Genomic DNA, 25,856 nt, shown 5'->3' on the forward strand with positions numbered 1-25,856 from the left:
GTTTATTAGTATTACATTAAGATTAAAATTGATTAAAATATTACATGAAATAAAAGATACACTAAACTGTATTTTTCTACCCCAAATATTATCTTTTTTTCATGCACTTCACAGCTGGCTTCTTACAAGAAACCACCAGAAGTTACAAGAGGACATTTCAAACCCCACAGCCCAGTATTTCAAAGAAAAGAAAAAGCCAGAGAGATGCCTGAAGCCATCCATCTCTATGTGCCCCATTGTCCTTTTCAGAGCAGCACCAGAGGTTCTCCACGGACCCCTCCTGGGAATGGGACACTGGCTGCTGATTTTTCCCATCCTGAAGATACAGATAGTGACGTGGGGACACACAGAGCCCAGGGCTGGAAGGAAAAACCCCAGAAATATACCTCTGAACCAGAAGATTTTAGTAGGAAGACAAAAGTGCTGTCATCTCTGGATTTGAAAGAGAAAGACGGCAAAAATACAAGGCACCCAGAAGAAAAGCTTGAGCAAGAATTGAAGGAGGCAAAGAAGAGGCTGGTGCTTTGTACTCAACAGCGACCCTTGTGTGATTCAAACAGGATGGACTTAGGTGGAACCAGACCAGGGTATCGAAACAAAGGAGTGCTGTGGACCTGTGAGGAGAAGGATGCTGACTGGAAAAAAGATGTGGTCAAACTGTCTGTTTGTCCTGTGCCTCTCTTATTTGCAGATGATGCTCCACCAGCTTTGCCAGTTAATACAAAAGATGCTCTGAGGAGTCCAGATGCAGTTGCCAGGGAGCACACAGCTGGCCAGCCGAAATCACCACTGAGGCTCATAGCCAATGCTATCAAAAGGTCCATTTTGGAGCCTCTAACCTCATCTCCAGAAGGACTAAAGCAGGACTCGGACAGCAAAGTCAAAGCCTCTTCAGAACAAACTTTCTTCAGCTTTCCCAGTACTCCTGCCTATTCCCTAAGCCAAAGGAACAGTAACAATAACAGAGCAAATAACACTCAGCCACAGCAGCTTAAAGTAGGGGAGTGGGCAGGAGAATATTTAGGAAATGGGAGCCCTTTCTCAAATCCATTTAATTTTTCTGTCGGCTCTGAAGAGAGATCTCTAAGCAAGGAGGTATCCTTCCCCGTCTACAGTTCTCACGCCAGGCCTTCCAAGACAACCGGTATACCTCAGAAATCATCTTGCACTAGGATGGAGGATGTCCCAGGACTCCTAGAAAAGTTTACCTTTAAAGAGACTCCTCCAGGGGCTCCCAAGGATGACATGTTTATTTGTAATGAAAAGTACCTCCTTCTTTCACCTCCAGAGCCCAAGAACACCTCCAAGGACAATCTGGATGACTCTGCACAGAAGGGTAGTCTTGGGTTGCTCTTTGATAGACTGAGAAGTAAAGTTCATGACAGAGAAAGGAATTCCTTTGTGTCATCTCTGCCTTTCATGAAGGACCGTTCTCCAGAAGACAGGCTATGTTATCCTTCCACAGGTGAGGACCTGAGTGGAATTATTTTTATTATTCTTAAATGATGTTGATGATGTAATAGCACTTAACATTTAAAAGACCCATGTCTGATCATGCAAACACATTGTTGTATGTTACATTTCACTTATAGTTACTTTCTACACAGGAAGTCTTAATAAATCTATTTTTTAGTTAAGGTTTAGGAGTTTCTGCTGGTTTAAAGGAGCAGAGCAGATTTGCAAGCAGAGCGCAGCTCGCTGCACCCAAGTTTGGTCTGCTGCTCGCTGCTGTTCAAATGTGTTCGGGTCAGGAAAATGCACTCGGTGAGGTGGAAGGAAGATGGAGGCAGAGTGGGATGCTGTGCAGAGCAGCTGCTGCTGTGACACTGAGCGTGTTGTGGAAAGGGGAGTACAGCCGGCAGGCCGAAGGATGAGCCCCACAAACTCCAGTGCAGCGTGAAGTACATTTGCTACCCTTTCCATAAGGAGCTCAGAGACTGAAGAAATATGGTTGCGATAGCAAGAAGCTTTGCTTTGTGTATGTGCTTTCTCAGCAGGTGTCTCTTCAGCTCTTTCTGCTGTTGTAGTGACCGAACTCTAGACATACTTTGGGGAGCTTTGCGGTGTCATTAATATCCCCTTGTCTTTTATCTGAGAGGAGATAGCACCTTATTGACCTACTCTGACCTATTTGTGAGGCTATCTGGGCAGTGATTAAAAGGCATCAATTTTCATGTTTGCTTGCAAGAACAAGGTTAGTATTAAAATTGCAGATGAGCCTAAGAAATATTGACGTCAGACAAAGAGCAATCTGAGTGATCTGAGCATAGGCTCAGAAGGAATTAAGTGCAGCACTGTTCCAGGTATGAAATATGAGGTATGAGAGCTGCACCCACCTGTCTTTCTCTGATCCGTCTTTCCACTAGCCCACTGCAGAAAGTCAGTTATTTAACTAAATAACCTATTGAATTTTGTTGACATACCTTTTGTTTCTTACCTTATTAAATTGCAACCCAAACTGTAACCCCGAAATTGCCCCTATGCTGCACTATTAAAATAACAATCTGCATGTAAAACATGAAGTCACTGGAATCTTCCCAGTGAGCTGCCAGATCCTTTTTGTATCCTTTCTGCTTCAGAAGTACTGCATACTGTGAGGAAGATGTACAGTATATATGAGACTTGATCTGATGCTCGTTGAATCGACAGAATAACTCCCGCTCTCATTCCCGAACTTTTGGATCAGATTCTTGGAGCATCCTTTATCTAACAACTTGCAAAATCAGACATCCCCATTGAGCCAGAGGATGCCAAGGACTGCACTGAAGCCACAGGGAGCTGCTAGTGTTCACACTTGTCATGCTGTGGTCTCCAACAGGAGGCTTTTTCTGAGCCTATACCTAGTCATCACCCATCAACTAAGGCAAGCTGACTTGCTCTTAACTAGATGTATTACAATAATTAATACACTGTGTTCCTACTAAAATGGGAAAAGTTCATGTCAGGTTTGAATAATACTATACTTTCTTTTAAGTATTTTGAAAACCGTGCTGGTTTCATATGTGTTGCATTCCTCTGCTGTGCAAGCCAGAAGAGGAATTACTAATTTATTACAATTATTGAATGTAGACATTGCAAAGTCTGTTCAGAAGAAAAAACCGCAGCTTTGATCTAGCCATTTGCCCAATAATCTGTCGTCTTCAACGTTTCAACATTGCAGCTCCCTGAACTTTTTCAAACATCCATATTTGAGTAAATCAAACTGATGAAGAGCCAAGTTCTGCTTGGCTCTCTAGAATGGCATTTCTGTCTTGTATTGGCACTTGTCTGAGGCCCAGGCTTGGCAAATTTCAGACATGATGACGAGCTTTAGCCCATGTTACATATCATTATTCTTCTCTCTTGAAATTTACCGTGAATCACAGAAAATTTATTTTCTTTAAAGAAAAAAAAATACTCCCAGCACCTTGCAGAAATCAGTTTAATGAGGCTCTTTCTCATACTCCTCTTGGCTCTTTGCAGTAGGGCTTTTCTATCCTATTTGATGCCAGGCAGACTTGTCCTGTGCAAGTATGGTTGGTCTAACATTACACTGGTGTTTTCTGCCTCAGTGGGCTGTTTTGCTTGTGGAGCCAAAGAATGAGCTGGGTGATAAAAGTCCATGGGCTTGAGATGAGAGTGGGCAAGCTCATTGAAGAGAAATCCACTGAGGATTAACCAAATGCTTAGAAACCTCTTCCAATTTAGAAAGCTCCTGAAGTAAAAAATGCTTGGAGGCTGGGCGAGTGTTAAAAGGAGGAGTCTCGTATGACCACCCGGTGCCTGTAGTGTTCCTTTAGATATCCACTGCTGGAGACAGACTAGAAGGACCTTCTGTCTCACCCTACACAACTACTTCTGTGTTACATTGCTCATCTTTCCCTACAGCTTATCTTAGTTACTTCATCTGCAAATACATGTCCAGATGTCTTTCCTATGCTGATGACTTCTGCGTTTCAGACCCAGGTGTCTGTCCAAACTAAAACTATATTCTGTCCTTCTGTCATCTCCTGCCAAGTGTTCAGCTGCCAGCTGAAGCTCAGCATGAGGAAACAGAGATCTTAATTACTCAGCAGGAGATTGCCTGTCACTCAAACTTATGCCTGAAGTTACACCTTCCATACAGATCATTCCAGTTCCTGATATCCAGACCTGGTCTAAAGACTTTCTGGCTAACACTTTCTCTCTGTTCTGTAAGAGCTGTTCCTCAGAGCCACCTGGAAATTTTGGGCTGTGCAGAGATCTGGCTGCACAGACTACCTGTGTGGGACCTAGGACAAATCTTACTGAAGGAATGGGGGTTCATGCACTGATTTCAGTAAGAGATTGGTCTAAAAAAACCCAAAAATCCTATCTGAATTTGCCTGTAGAATATACAAATGTCCCCAGATAGCCACACTGGAGTTTCTAGGTGCAATTCCAGATTTTTTTATTTGCTGCACAAATATCTTTGAGGCTTTTGTCCTTTGATTCCTCCTTTGGGTTCCAACCTGCAGTTTAAAAAGAAAAGAAACCCAAAACTTGATCAATAAAATCGATCAATGAGATGTCTAACTGATCTCTCCTAAGCCTACTTGGCCTTTTGAAATTCAAAAAAAATGCCAAAGTGCTGTGTTAGTTATAAATACTAAAAATCATTAATAACACAGAAAAACAACGGTAAAAAAAAATGCTAAGCCAGGTTGTATGAGAGAGTTGCAGTCAGCAGAGTGTTTGTAATGAGACGCAGTAGTGGATCCAGGGTTTAGGTTGCTCTTGGCTTATGGACAGACCTTTTGGAGACCAGCCCACAAAAGTGGTTGGTTATTGGCAGATGTTTGGGACTCAGGAGTTGCTTCTTGATAGTGATGGAGACGTGGGAGGAATATTTCTGTCCCTGACAGAGTAGGAATCGCGTGATAACATCCTTAGAATCGTCCCTTAGATGAGGTGAGAGTTGTTACAGCTCAGTTTGTGACTGTGTGTTGTTTAAATGGCTTGCACCATTAAGCAGAGCTACGAATTCAGCTGATGAGAAAATTAGATGTGTTACGATCTCTGCTGGTTTTGTGCACTTTTAGATTGAAAAGGGATTACTTGCAAATATTTTGGGTCCATACACAGTTCCCATTACTGCATCTTTGTACTGCTGAAAGCGTGTGTGTTTGCAATATTCTTGGCAGCTGAATTGACACTGTCATTTCGGTGATTTAGTATTTTAGAAGGGGAACTGAGGCACTGCAAGATTACATTATGTGCCACATGAGAAACCCATGGAGAAGCAGAGATGTGAAGCCAAATAGCCAAGCCCACTCTTGATTTCTACTGGCCTTTCTCTTCATCTCCTACCTTGTGCCAATTCCCCTCTGGTTTGGGACACCAGTGCCCCAAGAGATATGTGTGACTTTGCCTCTCTCTTTTGTAAAACACCGAAGTACTTAAAGCGGTCATGATTAACTCCAATGACCTTATAAAAATATGCAATCTTGGACATTGACAGAGGAAGCCAACAGATTAATATATAACATCATGTTATAAAAACAGTTCCTGCTCCAAGACTTTCTGTGTATTTAGACTACAGTCATTACTGTGACACAAAAACACCCCAGGAAAGGGAGGTGAGCTGTGACATGCAGAGTGACAGCAGTGGTGGATTTCCCTATACATCTCCAGGACAATCAGCAGTGCTCCCATGTCCCGCAGAAGGTATCACCTTCTTCGCCTCTTCATAGGACACCTCCCTCTTTGTTCAGGGGACCTCAGGTTTCCTGGGAAAACCAGTACCTTAGGCTTATATGTTAAGGGAGGGCTTCTCAAAAGCACTGGGCTTTGGTTCAGTTGATCCCTCAGAATACAGCAAGGGTTTACCACTGATGGCATTCAATGGCAGCACACTTAGGCCAAAGCAAAGGGTCTTTGAGACTCACCCTTGGATTACCAAGCTGTAACAAACTGGCCGTAGGAAGGAATTTTAATTTTATGGATGTAATTTTTCTTATCTCTTATGACATATGCATATGAGGATACCAAGTCCCGATATCAAGAATTGGAGGTTTCCTCCAACTTTGTACTTTGAAGAGTATTCTGTGACACTGTCAGATTCAATAACAATAATAATTAATACTCAGTTTCCTGTGATTTGACAGCCGTAAATCAGCTATGCTGGAAAGGGCTCTTGACCAAACTCCTAGCAGCTACTGTCAGGTAAAAATCAAGAATAGATTAATAAAGATTTCAGAAATATTTGTTCCTTTCCCCTTTATAATTAAGAACTAAAACTATGGCTGACAGTTCCTTGTGATCCAAAGTCGTGTTAGCTGCGGAGGAAAAGCTCTAGAATAACATATGTTAATTTGGAAGTTACGGAGACGCTGGAGTACTTAAGAAATAAGTAATAAATATCTCATTCCTTCAAAATGGGAGTTGGCTGGAGAGAGAAAGCCCAAGTCTAGAAATGTTGAGTTAATATTTGGAAAAAAATGTATGTTTTTGAGATCTCTTCTGTAGCTATCGAGCTGTAAGGCTTGTCATATTTGGAGTAGACAAATTATTATTATCTAACTTTACTATTGCAGTTCTAAGATTCAGATTTAAATGACCCAGTAAGTGTAAAAGTCCGTAAGGTGAACATTTTTATGTGTGAACTCCTTGTCCAAATCCTCACAGCTGGTGGCTAAATTCTGCCTATCCCACCCCTTTAGAGATGGGAAGGATTAATGCTCAGTTGTCTATAGCAGAACACATAGATGCTGTGACACGGAAAAGTGGTGGGGTTTTTTTATTTTGTTGTGGTTGGGGGTTTGTTTGTTTGTTTTTCTTCAAAAATAAAATAAATTTGTGGTATTTTTCTTAGCTCTGCATAAAGGAAGTTCATTCAGTGAGGTAATTTCTTACTGTGCTTGTTACAGTTGTCTCGAAGCTGAAATTTGCATCTGGTGTACATTTTAGAGTGTATTTCTGATCTCTCGCCCAAGGATATAGCCAAAGAAAAATCGTTGAGCAGAGCACCGAGTGGCTGCCCTTTTAATGTTGAGAGAAATGCACTGTCCCACTGTTTCTATATCCCTGAAATGTGGCAGGACCACACATCTGGGAGCCAAAAACCTGTATTCTCATCCCAGTTCTGTCACACTCTGCTGTGTGTTTCCAGGCACCTCCTTGGAGCAGCCCATGCTTCAATTATTCATATCATGTTAGCAGAGAACATCAGCGCTGTGAAATGTATATGCAATAAATGTGACAGAGACCGTAACTGTTGATGCGCACAGGTAGATCCATCAGATGCCTCATCACCGGGTGGTTTCACGTGGTCCTTTGTCCTGTAGGCTTCTCAGGTGGAGGCAACGAAGGACGTTGCTGATGGCAGTTGTGGCTGTTGTCTCACAGAGCTTTGGGTACCGCATCTCTTCAAAGGCTGAGCTGTGTCGCAGCAATGTAAATGGCTTTTCTCTGCAGAGCAAGGTGCAAATACCCGGCTCTCCGTAGCAGATAGGCATCGTAGATGTCATGAATCTATTCCACGCACAGACATCAGCTTCCTAGCGCTCAGGAGATGGCTCTTGGAAGTCCTTGGGGAAGTCATTGACCCTCTTTCTGTCCCAGAAAAGCAAACAGCTCCCGAGTCACCCCCCCGAGGAGGAGGCAGGTGCCCTTGTGTTACGGCAGGCTGCTTTTCCTCTAGACCTTGTAACGCTTTTTAAATTATTGATATCAATCAAAGAGGAGGACACGGGGAAGCAGTCACTTATTCCCACAGCTGGGAGAAGAAAGGGAGCGTGTAATTGCTTGTGTTTCCAGGCCTGCCGGGCTGTTGGGTTTCCCGCTTGCATATTATGGAATTGATTTCACCGGCAGCCTGACCCGCAGGGTGGTTACTGCAAACTTTTGGTTGCAAGAGGAAAAGCCACACAGGCGAGTTTATTCCTCGAAAGGAGTAGTAACTGTGATACCCCCGTGCCTTCCTCCACCTCCTCACACGCTAGGAAAAGGGCCTTATGGCCGACCGTCCCCGCTGGGGGCCGCGGCGTGGGTGGGTGGGTGGATTCGCGCTCTGGTCCGCAGAGCGCGGGGCAGCGCGTGCCGCTGGCGGGACCCCAGCGATCCCGAGCCGTCGGAGCGTCCCCGGCAGGCCAGCAAGCAGGAGCTGCGTCCCTACTCCAAGCGCTGTGCGGCGGGGAGGTGGGGGTCGGCAGACGTGGGCAATTCTGGGCAGGGGAATCACCCGGGGGAGCGGAGAGTCCCTGGCGTTGCTGGCAGGGCTACTGCACCTCCCGCTGCCCAAGGACCTGTCGGCTCCACTGGACCCTCTGAGCTTGCGGCTTCTTTGACGCAAGGACGGGGTGCTTCTAAAATTGAGACCGCCGACAAAAATCAGAATTTCTGCCTCAAATCGCTTGCATTTGCTTTCATTGCTTTACCGCCTGGGATGGGCAGGTTTCAGGGATCCTGATTTTTAAATTAGGGCTTGAGACAAAAGTCCTACATCAGGAGTGGGATCCCGGACAAGGCAAAGAAGAAACATTTACACTGGGAGAATGGGAAGTGATTTTAATCTGAATACAACTTGCACACAGAAAGCCAACCGTTACCTCGCGGATATGAAGAAAAATGGCACTGTTAGCTTTAAATAATGTACATTTCCAAGATGCTGCCCAGCTGTTAATCATTAACCCTGTAGCAGGTTGAAGCATAGAGACAGATGTTCCAAAAGCAATTTTATTTTCTGAAATAAAGAGAAAGAAGCTATGAATTGGACAAATTAAGAAGAAATTCAAATATTTACACCCAGCTGAAACAAGATGCTGGAATAACAGGCATGATAAAATTGCTGCAATTAAATGTAATTTAATTTATAATTCTGAAAGCATGCTTCTTCCAAAGGCAGCCTTTGCGTTTTCCTTATGGAGTGCATTGTTATGATGTATGGATTTTCCTGACTTATTATGGCATTCTAATCAGCAGTTCAATGATGTGATAATATTCCTAAAGCAGAAAAATAAGTGACGTTTGTTTAGACATAATTAATGAAATATTTATGTTGCATGAGGCTGTGTGATAAAGCCTTGTTCTCTTAGTCCATTTGCTTCTGATTACATTTGTGATTTTTTTATATGACCAGACATTCTGACGCCAACTATTTTACACTGAGCAGATGTCATGTAGTAAAAATGGGTGCCAGATGCTACAAGCCACATAAGGGTAATTTGTTTAAGAGCTGGCTCAGTCTTTTTGCATTCAATTACACTGTATAGTGAGCCTTATACAATCATTTGAGTAATATGGCTAACTTCAGATATACATTTTAATGAACATTGAGTGCATTCAGAACAGCAAGCTACATGCAGGGTGCTCAAGGAATTAATTTATTTGTATGTGATACCGGAAAAAAATCAAATATACCCAGACAGAGTTTTTGACAGGGATCAAAAATTTAATTAATGCTGTCAGCCAAATTTCCAAATTGCTCTAGGTGCTGCTGATTAGAACCCAGGGCAGGTGCAAAATGTCTGTGTAAGTAAAGAACAGTATTTTTTGCTTCACTGACTGTTTTGTTTCTGCATTTAGGATGTGAACACCTACCTGTCAGAAAACAAGCTATCGAGTATTCTACTTCTTCCTCCGATGACGAATTTGAATCCAAGCATTCGTTAACACACAAGGTAATCTTGACTTGGAAACGGAAAGAAATTTCCTCAGTTGGACTGTATTTAAGATTCATCGTATGATTTTGATCCAAAACATACAGCAATTTCTCAAAGTGGGGATTGGAACGTTTTATCAGTGGAGATTACGCGTCATGGGGAGAAAATACATTAAAACTCTTTAAGACAGATGAACATCAAAATTTCTTTTTCCTCTTTGGATCTTTAATTCCCTCAGGTTACACCAGCGTTGACAGAGGAGGTCTTAATTTGACAAACAGACATGTTTCACTGAAACCACTGTGAAGCTGCATTCTTAAGTGGCCTTAATATGTAGCCCAACAAGCAAACTATTGAAAAAATTAAACCAAACAGATGCAGATTTCCCTTAGGGAAATGCAACTTCATTTGAGAGGCACTACAGGCAGGTTGTGTGGAAACCGCTGTGTTTCATCCTGATCAGCACGACTGTGTGGGCCACGAAGTCGCACCCGGCCCCGGCCGAAAGGGCCGGCTGCGCGGCGGGCTCTCCGAGCCTCGGCTCGGTTCCTGTGGCTAGCAGGAGCCGTGGGGTTAAAGCACCAGTGAACTCTTGATACCCAGCTCTCGTGTGAAGAAACAGAGCTTTTATTGCCTGAATAGCTCATCAGAAATGTGTTTACCTCCTTCCTGTGGAGGGGAAATATCAGTAAGTGGAATTAATAGTACGAGATGGCCCTTTGATTTGTTGCCTTTGAGGGGGGAAAAAAAGGAAAGCGAAGCAAAAGGCTGCCCAGTATGCTGAAAAAACATCTGAGCTGAAAGCTAAGTGGGGCTTTCAATAGAAACCCAATTGCACAGCTCCAGAGGAACCGAAGTGCCACAGGGCAGAAGCGCAGCAATGTGTGGTGGCACGTCCCGCCAGTGGCTCTGTGTCAGGATGCGCTGAGATGTCAGAATTCATCACGCATCTTTCCTGTTACAGGAAAGACAATCTGTAGGGAGATAATGTTATGGGGAATTAAATAAAGTTTAAACAAAATAGAGAAAAGAAGGGCGATGTGGGAGAAAACTGGATAGGAGCAACTCCCGGGCGCTGGGGCAGCCGCAGGGACAGGCAGGACCGGGCAGCGGGAAGGCAGCACTGCCGGGGCAGCTGCCAGAAATGGGGTGAAACGCGGGCGTTAGCAGTGATTCAGTTCTGATGCATGTTCCCCGCTCAGCTTGTTTCTCTCGCCTGCCTCCTAGCACCTCTTTCCATACCAGTTCTGGCTGCTATTTTGCCAGTACACCATTTGTCTCTGGCAAAACTCGGTGGGAAAAAATTTTAGCGGCTTCCTGGCTTGTTGGTTTTTTAATCATCTTGTCTATGGTGCTCGTATATTCTGTCTCTTCCAAAATGGGAAACCCACAGCCCTGCAGCACTTCTAGATAGCTTGGGTCAAGAGCAAGATGGCTCAAGTGCAGGCGGTTCCCTCAGCCAGCCCAGCAGCACCCCAGGGAAAGGCAAAAAACCTCCGTAATGCAGTAGAGAAATGGCACTGGGGAAGGTTTCGTAGAGCTTCAGGTAGTGTCCTATGATGGCTGTTTCTTTCGGATACGTCCCTCTTACTGTGGTACAAGTGATCCGAAGTGAATTTTTACTTAGCAGCTACAGCAATAGAACTGGGTTGAGTTTCTTTAAACTGATGCTTCCTCCTGCCTGTGCCTGGCTTCTTCCCTGATCATGGTGATGTCTGCAGAAGCCACCAATAGTGGTATGTTGCATATAGTCAACTTTGTGATTCATACGTTTTTTATTGATAGACACAGCTCCCGCTCGCTTAGGGTTGCAATAAGAGCTTGTAACGATTTAAAGTCAATGAAAATACTCCCACATGAATATTTTCATTTCGGTTAGGTTGCCCCAAGCACCCTGCGGTGGCTCACTTCGCTTTGAGCGGGGGAGTCGGGTTAGATGATCTCCAGAGGTCTCTCCCAACCTCAGTGGTTCTGTGATTCTGGGGAAGGTTTGAGGAAACCTTTAATGGTGTACTTATGCTTTGATTGCCTTTTTTTTCCTCTCACCCTTTTGTAGGCAAAAAGAGCTCTCAGAAGGAGAAGGAAGCAGGAGAAGGAGACAAAGCAATTGATTAAGCAAGAGGAGCTGAAGAGGCTTCACAAAGCACAGGTGAAAACCTAGCTCGCAGATGTCCCATTTGTCTCCCAAGAGTGACTAGCGAGGACACGGGGCACGCAGCGTGGGCTCTGTACCTCCCCTCGCTCCTCGCTGCGGCTCACTGCCTTCTGGGTTGAAGTCCCCCCAAACCATCAGGAGCAGGAAGATGTATGTGGCAGGGTCTCGCACCTCTATATGTGACAAATCCACGTGTGCCCCAGGAGATCATCATAATTTTGTAATTGTGTGTGAAAAACAAGTGACTAGCAATAAGAGAAGAATACACTGGAGAGAGAGAGAGAGAGAGAGAAAGAGATAGAAAGAGCAAATAACATCAGCCCCCGAGAATGTAAGAAATTCAGATATTACCCCTATATGCTACAGGAGGGTATGAAAATACAGTGATGGTTTTTATTGTCTCTCTGCCGTAATGAAAGTGAACCATTTTCTTAATGATGCAAAGCCACTTCACTTTATAGAAGCCCTGCTCTTCAGAAAATGCTGGAAAAGCTCTGGGCTCTGCTAATGCTTTATTATTTCCAATTACTGTTCAAAGATTTGGGAATGCACTTCTGCACAACTTGATCTCAGACTGTGTTGTCTCAGTTGTCAAAATTTTCAGGTTTATCTCTTTCACTTAGCACACATACATATCTATATGCATACACCCACACCCACCCACCCACCCCTTAATGGCTTATGTGGCCATTAGCACTTTTTGTGTGTTTCTGTACTGTAGCATAGGGTAGAGCTAGATTTAATCTCATTAATTCAGGTTGTAATGGTAATCAAGATATGGTAGTGAGGGAAGAAGGCTTTTTGAAGGCAGAGTTGTCCATCATCTTCTGTTGTATTACTATAGCAGGTGGATAGTTTTGGTTGGAGTTTCTACTTGCTATTTCTGTACCAATATTAAATTAAAAAAGAAAACTAGTATGTTGTTTTTCAGATGTGAATCTGAAATCTCTGTTTTTGTAGACATCAGTGCTTTTGCAAAATGTATGACTGAAAAGGAGAGTAATTTTGTGTTTGAACCAGACAGTGGATTTTACAAAATGCTAATAGCTATCCATTACTATAAAATCTGTGACAGAATAAAACCCACGGGGAAAAAAATGATATCTTATTTAATCCGAAGCAAGAGCAACTATGTTATAGTTTTTATCTGAGAATTGTAAATTATCTCAAGGTAAAATTGCACGCATACGTGCCTCCTCGTATCTTATTGCTTTGTGGAACTAATCAAGTCCAAACTTCTTGAACCATCTTTCATGTTTGTTAGGCTGTTGCTGAGGGCTTGGCTTGGTATGCCCTAACACAGCCTGAAATGGAAACTGCTGAGCATCTATCTTTAACAATTCGACCTTTTAAGGTTTTTTATGCCTATTATCCACATGGCACCTCTGAAAATCTTATTTAAAAAGAGATGGACCCATGAATGTAGAAGTCCTTCCTGAAGTGCCACTGAATTATCACTTCTTAGCTATTAGACCCTTTCCTTCCTGTGTCAAAGGCTTGTGGAATATGAAAGCAAAACAAATAAGAAAACCCCATGGACAACAAAATAGCTAGCAAAGCTTTCTAGCTGTAAACCTTCAATATTTATATGAGCTTTATTCATGTAGCATCTCGGAATATGTGCCTCTCAGTGTGTAAGGTGTTGACTTTTCACACCTTGCGAGACACAGAAATGTTCTGATCTCTGTTTTACATCAGGAGAGCTGAAGTTCAGAAAAACTGAGGTTCTTTTAGTACCTACGATACTTACCCACATAAAAATGTGAATAGATACCTAGTGGAATTATTAAATTGCCTAGGCACCTAATACACTCAATGAGTTTGCAAATTCCATGACTCCTCCAAGACCTTTTCAAGCTGTTTCTCTAACCACTGAGGCCATCTTTTGTCTCTGAATTTTTAAGCTATGTCTGTAGCTTTTGTATCATTACAATTTTGCAGGCAGTCCAGCGCCAGCTAGAAGAATTGGAGGAAAGACAAAAAGCTCTGGAGATTTTCGGTGTCAAACTGGAGAGAGAACTAAGAGGAGAATCAGGTAAATGAAGCAGTGTTTCTTTGGTTGGTGGTGGGTTTTTTAACCTTTTTCAAAGCAGAGGGGTTTTAATGATTGTCATAGAAATAAACTTCAGTGCAAAATCTGAAATCATAACTGGAAGGACAAAAATCATTTTTTACCCTTTTCCTCAAACTCTGTTAGCTCAAGCACCTTTACGCTGAATGCTATGAATTTTCTGTTGGTCATCACAGATTTGGAATTATTTGCCTCGCTATTGAACCTGAATCTACATTCCCTCTCTGTTTTTTTTAAATCCCATCCTGAGCTTAATTCCATCTTCTGGAGGGAAGCAGTGAGGTTTCCAGGAGCTGTATCTCAGTTACCAAGCCAGCAGCAGCCCGTGCCTAGTAACAGAGTCCTTAATGACTTCTCCCGGAGTGTGAAATGCCATTAATACGATTAGAGCCGGTGGCCATGCTATAGCAACAGCAGCATGCAGGCACACAGACCCAAACTACACCGCTTTTTCCCCAACGGGTAGAAGATAAAACGCGGACGTTGTCCTGTCCCGGGCCGGAGGCGAGGTTTTCCCTCGCCTGAACCAGCAGTCCCGAGCACCCAGGACTGCAGCACCCTCCCGCCAGCCCAGCCTTGCCGCTGCTCCCCAGCACGCGTGGGGTGAAGCTGGGGGGACGTCCCGCGGAGGGCTGGGACAGCTGGGGGCTCCTGCCAGGCTCCCAGTGGTGACGGGAGTGTGAACCGCGCGCGTGAGGGGCTTCAGAGGGGGCCGCGGTTCTGTGCTGAAGGGACTGTGGCCAATGTGTCTTTATTTATCTCTGTTTTAGAAAGCTGAACCTCGTGCTTTCATGACAGGCAGTTGCACAACACCGAAAACCTAGATGTGTTTTGGCACCTGATCTTGTTGTCTTAGCTAGGCAACCCAGCACAATCTCTACATGCTGGCTATTTTAATGCCATATTTCTTAGCAGTTATTGCCCCTATTCCAACACTGAACTAATCCGTTCAGCAAGAGAGCGTTTGCCCAACCTTTTACATTTATTAACTAATTTCCTATAATTGATAGTGCCAACCTATTTCAAATGTTATTTAAAAGGCTAGCATCTGTTTTTCTTAAATGGAAACATAACCTTTTATCAAATGACATTCACCTTACTGCCTGTGAGGAAGTCTGCTAAAAAGACTTTGAGGATTTGCAGTGTTAGCTTTTTTCTTTACTGCCAAGTTGTATAAGGGTGGTTGTTTTTTGGAAACCTCAAGAATACAGAGGGACAAGAGGCTTCTAGCTCTTGGGATAGACACCGAATACCAGGATAAATGGCCTAGAGCCACCTCTTGTTTTTGCTGTTTTGACAATCACATTTCCTAAAGAAGGCTGTCTGCCAAGAGATTGATGCTTCTCATTCTCTTTCCATCCTTAGTAATTGGATTGCCCTCATTAAGGTGAAAGTACTATTTTTTCTCCCTGTTGATTGTTTGTGTGTAGGTGGCCAGTTACAAATAGGGCAGATACTGAAATGTAGGATGTTACTGTCTCTGAATAACTCTTCTGGTGCGAAAGCATGAAGCTGTAAGTTTCCCAAAGAAAATGTGAATGCTTTGTTGCTTGTAATAACATACATGTAATGATGCAGGAATTGGTGAGTTTAATACTCTGTTCAACCTTCTTAAAAATAATGAGCATTGTTATTTAATGAATGACTAGTGTTTATTAGGTTAAGTTGTATTTAAGCAGGTCTGCGCTTATGCAATTCAAGTGATTTAATAGGTATTATTAAGGTAATTAGAAAACGATCACAGTTCAGCAATAATATTGAGCTGCAAAGGTTGTGAATAACCAAATTTAGAGACAGGCCTGCAAACACTAGTCTTCAGTGACATTTACGCAACTCTCCTCTAATAATTCTGTAAGCCTGGGGTGAATGGCCCCTTTGTTAGGGGGAGTTATTCATTAGCTCCTCAACTGAATTAGAAGAGAACATGCGTGGGTGCGAAACAACTGCCATGAAGACTGATGAGCAAAATGAGGCTTTGATGATCTTCTAATTGTAGTGACAACAATTCATGCATTTAAAAAAAAAAAAAAAAGAAATAATATCAGTCCTATGAATAATTTTTCATGCCCGTTATTCCCTTTATTCTGGTTCAAAATACCAAATAATAAATCACTGATGTACCGTTGCTTTGTTTTCCACTGACATTTGTGGAGGCTTATGGAGATCTTCTGCCTACAAGAAAATACAGAAATAAAAATCTTGAAACACATTTGCCACTGAAATTAGCATAACCAAAGCAGTTGACTAAACAAATCATGTAGAATGATGGTAAAGAGGAAAATCTGTGTTGAGAGAACATTAAGAAATCTCTCCATGTTTTGGAAGATGAACAAATATCTGCACATGTTGCAGCTATTTTTTTATTTCATAAGGAGCATATCCAAGGTTTCTCAGACCTTTCAACAGAGTCAAAATAAATCAGTTAAAAACCTGTAGGAATAAGGAATATGAAGTTTAGCTGTTCCTAAAAAGGTGCAAACTGGCCAAGCCCCTTTTACTGTGTGACTGCTGTACGGAGGGACAGCGTAGCATCACTCTGGAGAACAGAAGGTCGAGGTTTGGAGAACAGTATTCGGTAAATACTCCTCTCCAGCCTGGCATTGTCTCAAAAGTGAGGAAAATAGAAACAGCTATGGTATAATTAGAAGAATATCTGATTTTCAAATGGGAGCTAGGTCAAAGGAGACTTGGGTAAACCAGGAGGAAAGTTTTGCTTTAGCAGTGCTTTAAGAAAAAGCCAGCATGGCTCACAAAACAAAGTCACAAATTGTTTTCCCTCTAACCTTTGAAAAGATCTGTCGTACTGCGTTACGCAAACGACTTCATTGGCTTGTTCTGCCCTTGGAAGGCATAAAAGCACTCCATCAGACTTAAATAACTATTAACATTATTATTAACAAACATTGAGAAGTTCAGGGACAAAATGCCCCTGGGGACACTTGGGGGGCATTCTGTGGGATGGAGGAGGAGGCAAAACAAGGGCTATTTTTATTTCAGTTTGCACTGAGGATTTTGCGAAAATGAGCGGCATTTTTGCAAAGTGCATTACACTTTGCTTACCTCAATCAACCTATGATACATAGTCTTTTATTAGGGATATAGAGATTTTAAAGTGTAAAGAGGAAACATTAAAAAGAAGAATATTTTTGCCTAATCAAGAAAACAGCAAAAAGGGAATAGCAACCCTCTGTGTGTGTGCAGGACATACACATACCTGCAATTGCAATGTTTTTACTGACAGTAAGATAGATCAAATTTTGATGATAACTTCGTGTCCTGGTTTCAGCTGGGATAGAGTTAATTTTCTTTCTAGTAGCTGGTATAGTGCTATGTTTTGAGTTCAGTATGAGAAGAATGTTGATAACACACTGATGTTTTCAGTTGTTGCTAAGTAGTGTTTAGACTAAAGTCAAGGATTTTTCAGCTTCTCATGCCCAGCCAGTGAGAAAGCTGGAGGGGCACAAGAAGTTGGCACAGGACACAGCCAGGGCAGCTGACCCAAACTGGCCAACGGTGTATTCCATACCATGGGACATCACATCTAGTATAGGAACTGGGGAGTGGGGATGGGGAATCGCTGCTCGGGGACTGGCTGGGTGTCGATCGGTGGGCGGTGAGCAATTGCCCTGCACATCATTTGTACGTTCCAATCCTTTCATTATTGCTGTTGTCATTTTATTAGTGTTATCATTATCATTATTAGTTTCTTCTTTTCTGTTCTATTAAACCATTCTTATCTCAACCCCCGGGTTTTGCTTCTTTTCCCAATTTTCTTCCCCATCCCACTGGGTGGGGGGGGAGTGAGTGAGCGGCTGCATGGTGCTTAGCTGCTGGCTGGGTTTAAACCACGATGCTTCGGATAGTGGCATATGAAGACATAAGGCTCTGAATACTGATGCTGCATCCCTGCATTAGATCTGTGAAAAGCCACCGTTGGCATGTCCCAGCGAGAACTGCTCCAGCAGTCACTCTGAGAAGACATTTTTTATCACCACTTGCTGACCTAGAAGGTCCCACAGGAACACATCCATTACCGCCAAGTTTTAATGGAATCGGGCAGAAATCAGACCAAGACTGCTCTTCCCTCTCCTGCTGCTTTATCCTCCCGTTTCATGGTAACTGCAGACTGGGGACAAATCCTAATGAGAAATCGCAGAACTGCACCTAAGACAGCGTGACTCCTGTCCTCCGTGTGGGAGCCCATGTCATTCCTCCGACGCTGGCAGGAGGTGACCCAGGCTCTCTGGGATGACAGTGCCTGGTGAAGGCAGGCAAATGGGCTGGTGATCCCAAACACCCAACAATTTCCCTCCTGCTCAGGAAGATTGCTAAAGGGCTGCACTGGGTGAGATCATTACTGCCCAAAGGAATCATAGAATCATTTAGGTTGGAAAAGACCTTCAAGATCATCGAGTCCAACCATTAACCATGCCCCCTAAACCAGGTCCTGAAGTACCCTGTCCACTCACTTTTTGAATATCATCAGGGATGGTGACTCAACCGCTTCCCTGGGCAGCCCATTCCAATGTTTGACAACCCTCTCAGTAAAAAAAATTTTCCTAATATCTAACCTAAATCTCCCTTGCCTCAACTTGAGGCCATTTCCTATCACCAGGCACCTGACAGAAGAGACCAGCACCCACCTCACTACAACCTCCTTTCAGGTAGTTGTAGAGAGCGATGAGGTCTCCCCTCAGCCTCCTCTTTTCTAGACTAAACAGCCCCAGTTCCCTCAGCTGCTCCTCAAGACTTGTGTTCCAGGCCCCTCACCAACTTGGTTGCCCTAACCAAGTTAGTGAGGAGATGGGCTTTAAACTTCTGTTCTGGAGTGGAGTCAAATCCTGGCTTTGACGTTAAAGTGAGGGACAGCTGAAGCAGTAGATGCAAGAGGGTAATTCCTCAGGTTGAGAACAAAGCATGTTTCAAAACTGCAACAGAAAGGCATCCAAAACACTGCTGAACTGTCTAGGACTCTGGCTACCTCTTCACCTGGTAACCTAGTTTAATGATACTCTTGTAATTGTCATCTCTGGAGCTTGAACCTGAGAGCTTTGGGCTTAAATTTCAGCACTCTCAGTCATCTGAAATAAAGGTGCAGTCCTCTTAAAGTAGGAGAAATCACATAAGTCTCCATCCACAGAAAATAGCTAGGCTGATTTATGGGGGTTTTATGCTTGGTTGTCTAGCAGCGTGGTGCAAGGACTGAGGAGGAGAGCGCTGTGTTCCCCTGCCTGCTGGCAGCACCTCCTTCTGCTTTGTCCCAGGTCCGGCTGTCCCTGCCTCCAACACGGGGCTGCAGCGTGGTGGGGCGTGCGACTACCACGTGCTGAGGCAGGAGCAGGGGCTGGCTCTTGGGTTTGTGCTTCTGAAGGGGTCAGCGTGTCACCTAAATTGTTGCCTCAAGCTGGAGTACTGTAAGATATTTGCTTCCTACAAGTGATCGCTATTTTGTGGCAACAGATGGCGGATGGGCAGAGCAGATGTTGTGGGAGGTGTGTTTGCAGTGCCATCGCTGCTGCTGTAATTCTGCACCAAAGGTTGGTGGAGTGGTTTTATTTTGTGAAGAAAATGAATGGAAAATGTGAAGTGATGAGCGTGTCAAAAAAGGACAGTGAGGAAAAGAAATGCATATGTGCTCTGACTTGCCACTTGAAAACACACAGGGTTTCTTCATTGCCAAAGATTTTTGTATAGATGGCATTTTAGGAGCAGTAAAGGCCCTCACCTGGTGAAAGAGAAATCTGTCCTGCTCTTCAGCAAGGCAGAGTCAAGCTGTGAGCTCTCTGAGAGAGACCATCTCAAGTTTCATGTCTGTATAGTGCCTACCAGTGATGCCCTAGCCTGAAGTGTTACAAAACCATGCAGTAATAATACATTTGTCCTGTCCCACAGCCTTTCCCGTCATTCAAAGCAGATGCAGATTTAGAGGCCAGTTGGCAAATGAATGAAAATTTGTAGAGGATTTGATTGTGCGTCTGATGCCCACTGGAAGCAGGGACTAACTTGATACTTGCCAGCATGTACATCCTGAAGTCAGATTGTGTTAATGGGATATCCGTTTATACATATAGTTCAGCTGTTGGAGTCCAGTATCAACAGAGAAACTATGTTATCAAAGGCAGGACTAAGAGAAAGAAAAAGTGCACATGAAAAAAAGAAAGTCTATATGATTATTTGAAAGAAAAAACTTAACTTCCAAAACAAAAGTAGTTTTAAATCTAATGCATCTTTAACTGCAATAAACTACAACATACAACCAAATGTAGACGGGAATGTTATACGTATTTTACCCAGACATTACAGATATAAGTTACATACAGCAAAAAAAATCTACATTTGAACTCACCTGGGCTTACAAATGAGGACTATTTAAAGTGAACTTAAGTGGTAAGAGCACTGGAAGGAAAGCTGATAATGCACACTTAAGTCTCCTATTTTAAACAGATTCAGGCATGAAGGATGAAACTCAGATGCTACATGAATGGTTTCAGCTGGTCCTGGAGAAGAATAAATTAATGCGTTATGAGTCTGAACTCCTGATTATGTAAGTAAGGACAAGCATTAGTACTAAAGATGGGGAGGGGAGAGGAGAAAAGTGTATTCACAATACACCTGAACACCTCGCCGCGTGCTGCAGTTTGAGACTGTCATGGAATAAACGTACCCAGAGTAGCTACAATCTGTTTTGAACACAGATTTTAGGTTGAGCCCTCCTAGTCCCTCCCTCCCACAGTGGTTCAATTATTTCAATCCTACATGATACTCTAAACGATAGAGCACATAGATGCTCTGCCTTTACATAATGTGGGTCTAATGAACACTTGGGCACTTTCTCCTGTGGAAGAAAAATAGTCTGACAAATTTATCTCAGTTTTTATTGGGCATAGGAGAAAAGATCTAGGAATTCACTACAGCAAAGAAACAAGCAGATACACCAAGCAAACAAAAACCACCTCAGATGCCACTGTTTGTGGCTGATGGAAACAATATTGGCTGTAGCGCTCTCACCTCGCCTCTGTGGAAATGCACTCAACAGATGGGCGGAGGTGACTCTCAGCTATTTTCTCCACTATTTCTGGGCAACGTGGGAAAGCGATGAGAGCTGCAGCAGTCATGACTCACCCCTGGATTTCACACCAGTGCAGGCTGCTCCTTGCCAGTTATCGTTTCCATATCACTTAGCCCCCCATGCTGTGTGCAGGGCTCCAGTCCAGCCACTAGCTCCAGCCACTCCCCAGTTTCTCCCCAGCTGTGCTGATGCTGCCAGGGACCAAACCTTTTCTTTCCCCTTCGGTTGTCCTCGAGTGTTGTGGTAGCAATGCCTCCTGCTCGCACTGCCTGCAAAGCAGAGTTAAAAACGCAAAAGCAGGCCGTTTTTAGCACTGCGGGACACAAAACGTTGTTGTCTGGATGCGCTCACACGTGTTCATTCCCTTGCCTCAGGACCTGTTCCTGTGCAGAGGGTCTGGCGGGGCCCTTCGTGTGTGGGAGCGTTCAGTCCTATTCGGAATCATGTTGTGGGTACCTCCGACAAAGCACAGCTGGTCAAAGCCTTAAGTGTTGCGATGTATGAGGGAGCTTAATCTGATACATAGCGCAAAAGGTGGTAGTGGGACTTCTGGTGTTGCTGTGGCAATATAGGCACAGGCAAAGCTTTTAGCCTTGCCTGCCCATGAGGAGAAAATACTGGACAGAGAGCACACGGAATTTCTTGGTTGAAATAATATTAACATATGCGTCTCTATTGAAAAAAGCTTACTCTTCAACATGCTTTTTATTGTACCTAGAGCCCAAGAGCTAGAACTGGAGGACCACCAAAGCAGGTTGGAACAAAAGCTGAGGGAGAAAATGGCCATTGATGGTAAGTCAAAGGGGAGAGTGTGCTCCAGCCCACAGTGATGGACCATGCCCATATGAGCCCCTGCTTGCTCCACTAAGGTCTAGAGTGGCTGAGGCTCTTCCTCCTGCGCTCTTCTGCGAGTGCAGCTCGGCCAGCAAAACACAACTTGTGAGATCTTCTCGTCTGACTTCTAGTCAAGACAGCGAAGCTAACCCGTCCAGTTTTACACTGAACTGGATCAGAAGCACTCGCACATGTAATTCCACTAATTGTGCTGTGCAGGCAGCAACATCCAACTAACATGTGATGATGAGCAGCAAGAGAAAGTAATTTCTTCCACCACCTACCTAAACACAAAAGAGGTTATCTGCTTTTATGTTAAATGTAGCATTACCGGTTACTGTGGTATTTTGGAACTGCTTTTACGTACTTGGGATTACAGTTTGGGCTTGTCCTTTCATTTGGTATTAGAAAAGAGAGCATGGGAAGGAGGAATGCAGGGAGAAGGGGGGGGTTACAATAGCACTGAATACTCCAAAATATCCTGTTGTGTTCTAAGCGTGTGGATTGTGAGTGATGGCAGTTTTCAATACTTTTTGTGAAAAACACCTTCCATTTTCTTACAGGTACTGCATTTCATGGTTGGGCTTTTTACCTTGTATAAACTAAATTCAAATTCCAGCTTAAATGTTTTTACAAAACAAGTAGTGCTCTTTCTACTCCTTCTAGTCTAAGTTTTGCTAAAAGATCTACTCTAGACATTAGGAGCCTTAATGGTCAACCTTAAATGGCCCAAATGCAAGAGATATTTTCCCTGAGCTGTAACATGAAAAATATTAACTGCTATTGAATTCATTTGTCATTGACTATAATATTAATTCAACCTGTACACCAACAATTAAAATGCAAAGCATAACAACAGAGTGATCTGGATTTTAACCTCTTGTTTTGTGATATTTTAGACAGCCTTAAAGATGACATGGATCTGAATGAGGAAGATGAAATTTTTACTGAGATGATGAAAGTAGTTGAAGAAAGGGACAAACTCGTGTCTACCTTAGAGGAGCAGAGAGTGAAGGAAAAAGCCGAAGACCAGCACTTTGAAAGCATTATATTATCTAGAGGCTATCAGCTGAGCAGGATTTAAACAGCCACATGCAAATAAACATGATTTCAGCAACATCTGTAATCATGGAGATACAGTCTTCTGAAAAATGAAGGAATTCAAATTTAATATCAGTTTATTTGGGAAACATGTTGTTTTGTTATCAAAAGCTCATAAGCAGTTCTTTTGCTCATACTGGAGTGAGTCATGTCACTATCAGCTTAAAGGATCACCGAAATAGAGAATAGGACTGAATTTACCTGTCTGATGGGCATCAGGGTCTGTGAAAGGGAAATCAGAGCTCTGTTGTTTTCTTGGAATTTTATTTTAACGCCGAGAATAGAGTTCCTGAGAAACATGATGACATAATTTAGTATTTTTGAGATGGCATTGCTTCCATCTGTCTGAATCTGTATGTGGTTTTGTTAATATTTTGGCACAGCCAACCCATGTTGAACTATTTAAAGGTCAGAAAGCAAGCATCTCATATAAAAATAACGTTAATTTTTATTTCTGGTGGAGGAAGGGTCATTTGACTAATAACTGCATATAAGGACTCATTAAAACCGCTGTAAATGCAATGTCAGAAATTAATTTTCCAGGAATTGTTACATTTTAGTGCACTGTGTATTTTTGAACAAGAAGTTCAAGCAATAAATCCCTATGTTTTCTAAAATGGTAAAGGATTATCAAAGGGGTGACTATCCTTAAGACTGTTACATGCTCAAAAAAGCTTTTGTATGTCACAGATTAAGGTCTTCTCTAAAATACGCTAAAAGATAATTTAAAACTAGTAATCCAGATTAACTGCTTTACAATTGCTTGATAAAATACATCACAACTAGTATCATAGGATGTGATGAGTGGTGTAGCAGTTAAAGATCTCCCTGAGTATAATTCCTCAAAAGGGTTGCAAAAAACGTTGAGTTTGTAATGTCAACATTTGATAGAAAATGTTGTGGGTATATTTAAACTATATTTATCTTGTTGCTCAAGAATATATATGCATATTTTTTTCTTAAGGGAACTATATCCTATCTTTTTTGTACATGCATTTGTAGATACTGGCAAAGCAGATGTGCAGAAACTCTCCTTAGTATTTGGTGTAATTTAAGTACTTTCTTAAATCTGAGAGTATTCCCAACTGTATGTATGATGCACTGCATTTTCAAACTGCAAAAACAATGAGAAACTGAAAGACTGTTTCTTTTTGAATATCATTTTACCTCATGCTCTGAGAAGATTTGATGTTCTCATTATTTTGTGAATGGTGCTAATTTGCAGCAGTTGCCTATGGTACAGTCAAAGCTAGAAGCATTCCTGTTCCAAAAGCTTTAAACTAAAAAACCTCTTGGTAAGTACTTGTAGGGTAACAGACACACTGGATCCTGTCACAGTCATTTATGAATGATCTTAAGTTTTTGCTGTGTTGTAAGAAATTTAAAATGCCCTTTCTAAAGATAAAAGCAAGATTTTACTATTGACCACAGATAAATAATATACCTCTACTAGTGCAAGGAATATACTATTATTCTGCAATATTTATGTATTTATATTTATTTATTAGACTGTTTAAAGAGGATAAGAGTGTCTGGTTACATTTTACAGTTTGGATGTTGTCTCTGATTTTGACTGATAAATGTGTATTTCTAACAGCTATGTGTAAGTAAAGCTGTGCATAGTAAAGTAGATAGCTTTATCGATCTGGTAAATAATCAGTAATAAATTATGACTTAAGATTTTTAAACAATGTTCTTGGTTACCATAACTTGAAGGGCTACCCTTAAAGCATAGCACTTAGGGCTTTAACAATATAATTTGTCTTTCATCGCAGTGGAAGGACATAGCAGAATCCTTGAATATGTTCCAAAATTACCATCAGACTTTTTTTTTCTGTCCTTCATAGGCTAAGCATACCTGATCTTCAGATTTACATTTTTATTGAAATGGATTGCAGTGATTGATTTTTAAACTAACTTAAGATTGACACAAAGTAGGAGCAGGCAGGGCAGCAATAAATATTTTAATTTTCTCTGTTGAGATCTGCTGGTATTTCCAGTTTTGTGGAGAAAATTTCTGGATTTTATCACTGTTCCCAGTAGGCTCATGTAATCCTATAGAACAAGACTGTCTAGAACATCTGTCAGTTTTCTGTAGAAAATGGAGAGTCATAATGCTTTCAAGGTATTAAAAAAAAAAAAAAGTTTTAAAGCAAACTTCTTAGTGCTTTGCACAGGAGGGGAATTCAGCAGAAACGTCCAGTTAGTCAAAGATTATTTTTCTCACCTCAATTTTACAATCTAAAAAGTCCATTCACCTTCGTGTTGCTGCTGTACAAAGAGGAAGAAGAAGGGCAGCCTCAAAGAAACATGATGCCCCTAGTCCCGAGGAGGAGATTGCTCTCCTCTACCAAAGTCCAGCCTGCTTGCCCAGGGGAGATGGACACACTGCAATCAGTCAGGTTCAGGTTGCTCTGAATTGTAAATAAACCCTGAGATTTCAGTTTACAGCAGATACCTGTTTGGCTCTAAAACCAAATGCAAAAGGGTGCTTTCCTTTTAGCTCCAAAGATTTGAGTTCTTGAGAGTATTAGCATCAACAGAAGCTGAGGACCATCAGCATTTTATGGACCTCAAAAATATTCTTTGCTAAGAAGATACTTTTCTGGATGCCATGTGGTCATAACACATGCTCCACCCAAACCTGTGTGTCTGCTCTTGGGTGGAAAAAGCTGTCAGGCTACTGTTACCCTGCCTGATATTAAGTACCTCACAAGATTAGATCCAAAAATGAACTGTAGAAGTGATTTAGAAAAAAAAATACTCTTAAGTCATTTAAAGCAGGTCTTCATGTATCGTGAGAGTAGAGGAGGAAGGAAAAAAAAGAGAAGCTATGTGCAGTGTTCACAGGTCAATTTAATATGGTTGGCTTGTATTAGAAATGTATTTAAACGTTGGTTTGGTTATGAGTCTTCTTTTCTGTAAGTTCACTCACAAACTTATAATAGATTTGTTCATTTTTAAGTCCTTGGCACTGTTGGTTTTGGGTGTAATATGATGTGCTGGACCGTATTGACTGTCTAAATG

The 25,856-nt window shown here is 42.4% G+C and overlaps 1 protein-coding gene across 9 annotated transcripts in view; it reads left to right on the forward strand.

The window, feature by feature from the left end:
- The window catches only part of MICAL2 (microtubule associated monooxygenase, calponin and LIM domain containing 2), a 134,740-nt gene extending 110,729 nt beyond the window's left edge, over window positions 1–24,011 (forward strand). For all 9 annotated transcript variants that reach the window (XM_069803885.1, XM_069803887.1, XM_069803888.1 and 6 more), the window contains 7 exons: window positions 115–1,465; window positions 9,523–9,617; window positions 11,656–11,748; window positions 13,696–13,789; window positions 20,270–20,369; window positions 21,613–21,686; window positions 22,628–24,011. In XM_069803885.1, coding sequence (XP_069659986.1) covers window positions 115–1,465; window positions 9,523–9,617; window positions 11,656–11,748; window positions 13,696–13,789; window positions 20,270–20,369; window positions 21,613–21,686; window positions 22,628–22,812 — 1,992 coding nt within the window. In that variant the 3' untranslated portion in view covers window positions 22,813–24,011. The remainder of the gene's footprint in view (window positions 1–114; window positions 1,466–9,522; window positions 9,618–11,655; window positions 11,749–13,695; window positions 13,790–20,269; window positions 20,370–21,612; window positions 21,687–22,627) is intronic.
- Window positions 24,012–25,856: the final 1,845 nt, after the last annotated feature.

The sequence above is a fragment of the Haliaeetus albicilla genome, chromosome 16, assembly GCF_947461875.1.
Source record: "Haliaeetus albicilla chromosome 16, bHalAlb1.1, whole genome shotgun sequence".
Lineage (NCBI taxonomy): Eukaryota > Metazoa > Chordata > Aves > Accipitriformes > Accipitridae > Haliaeetus > Haliaeetus albicilla.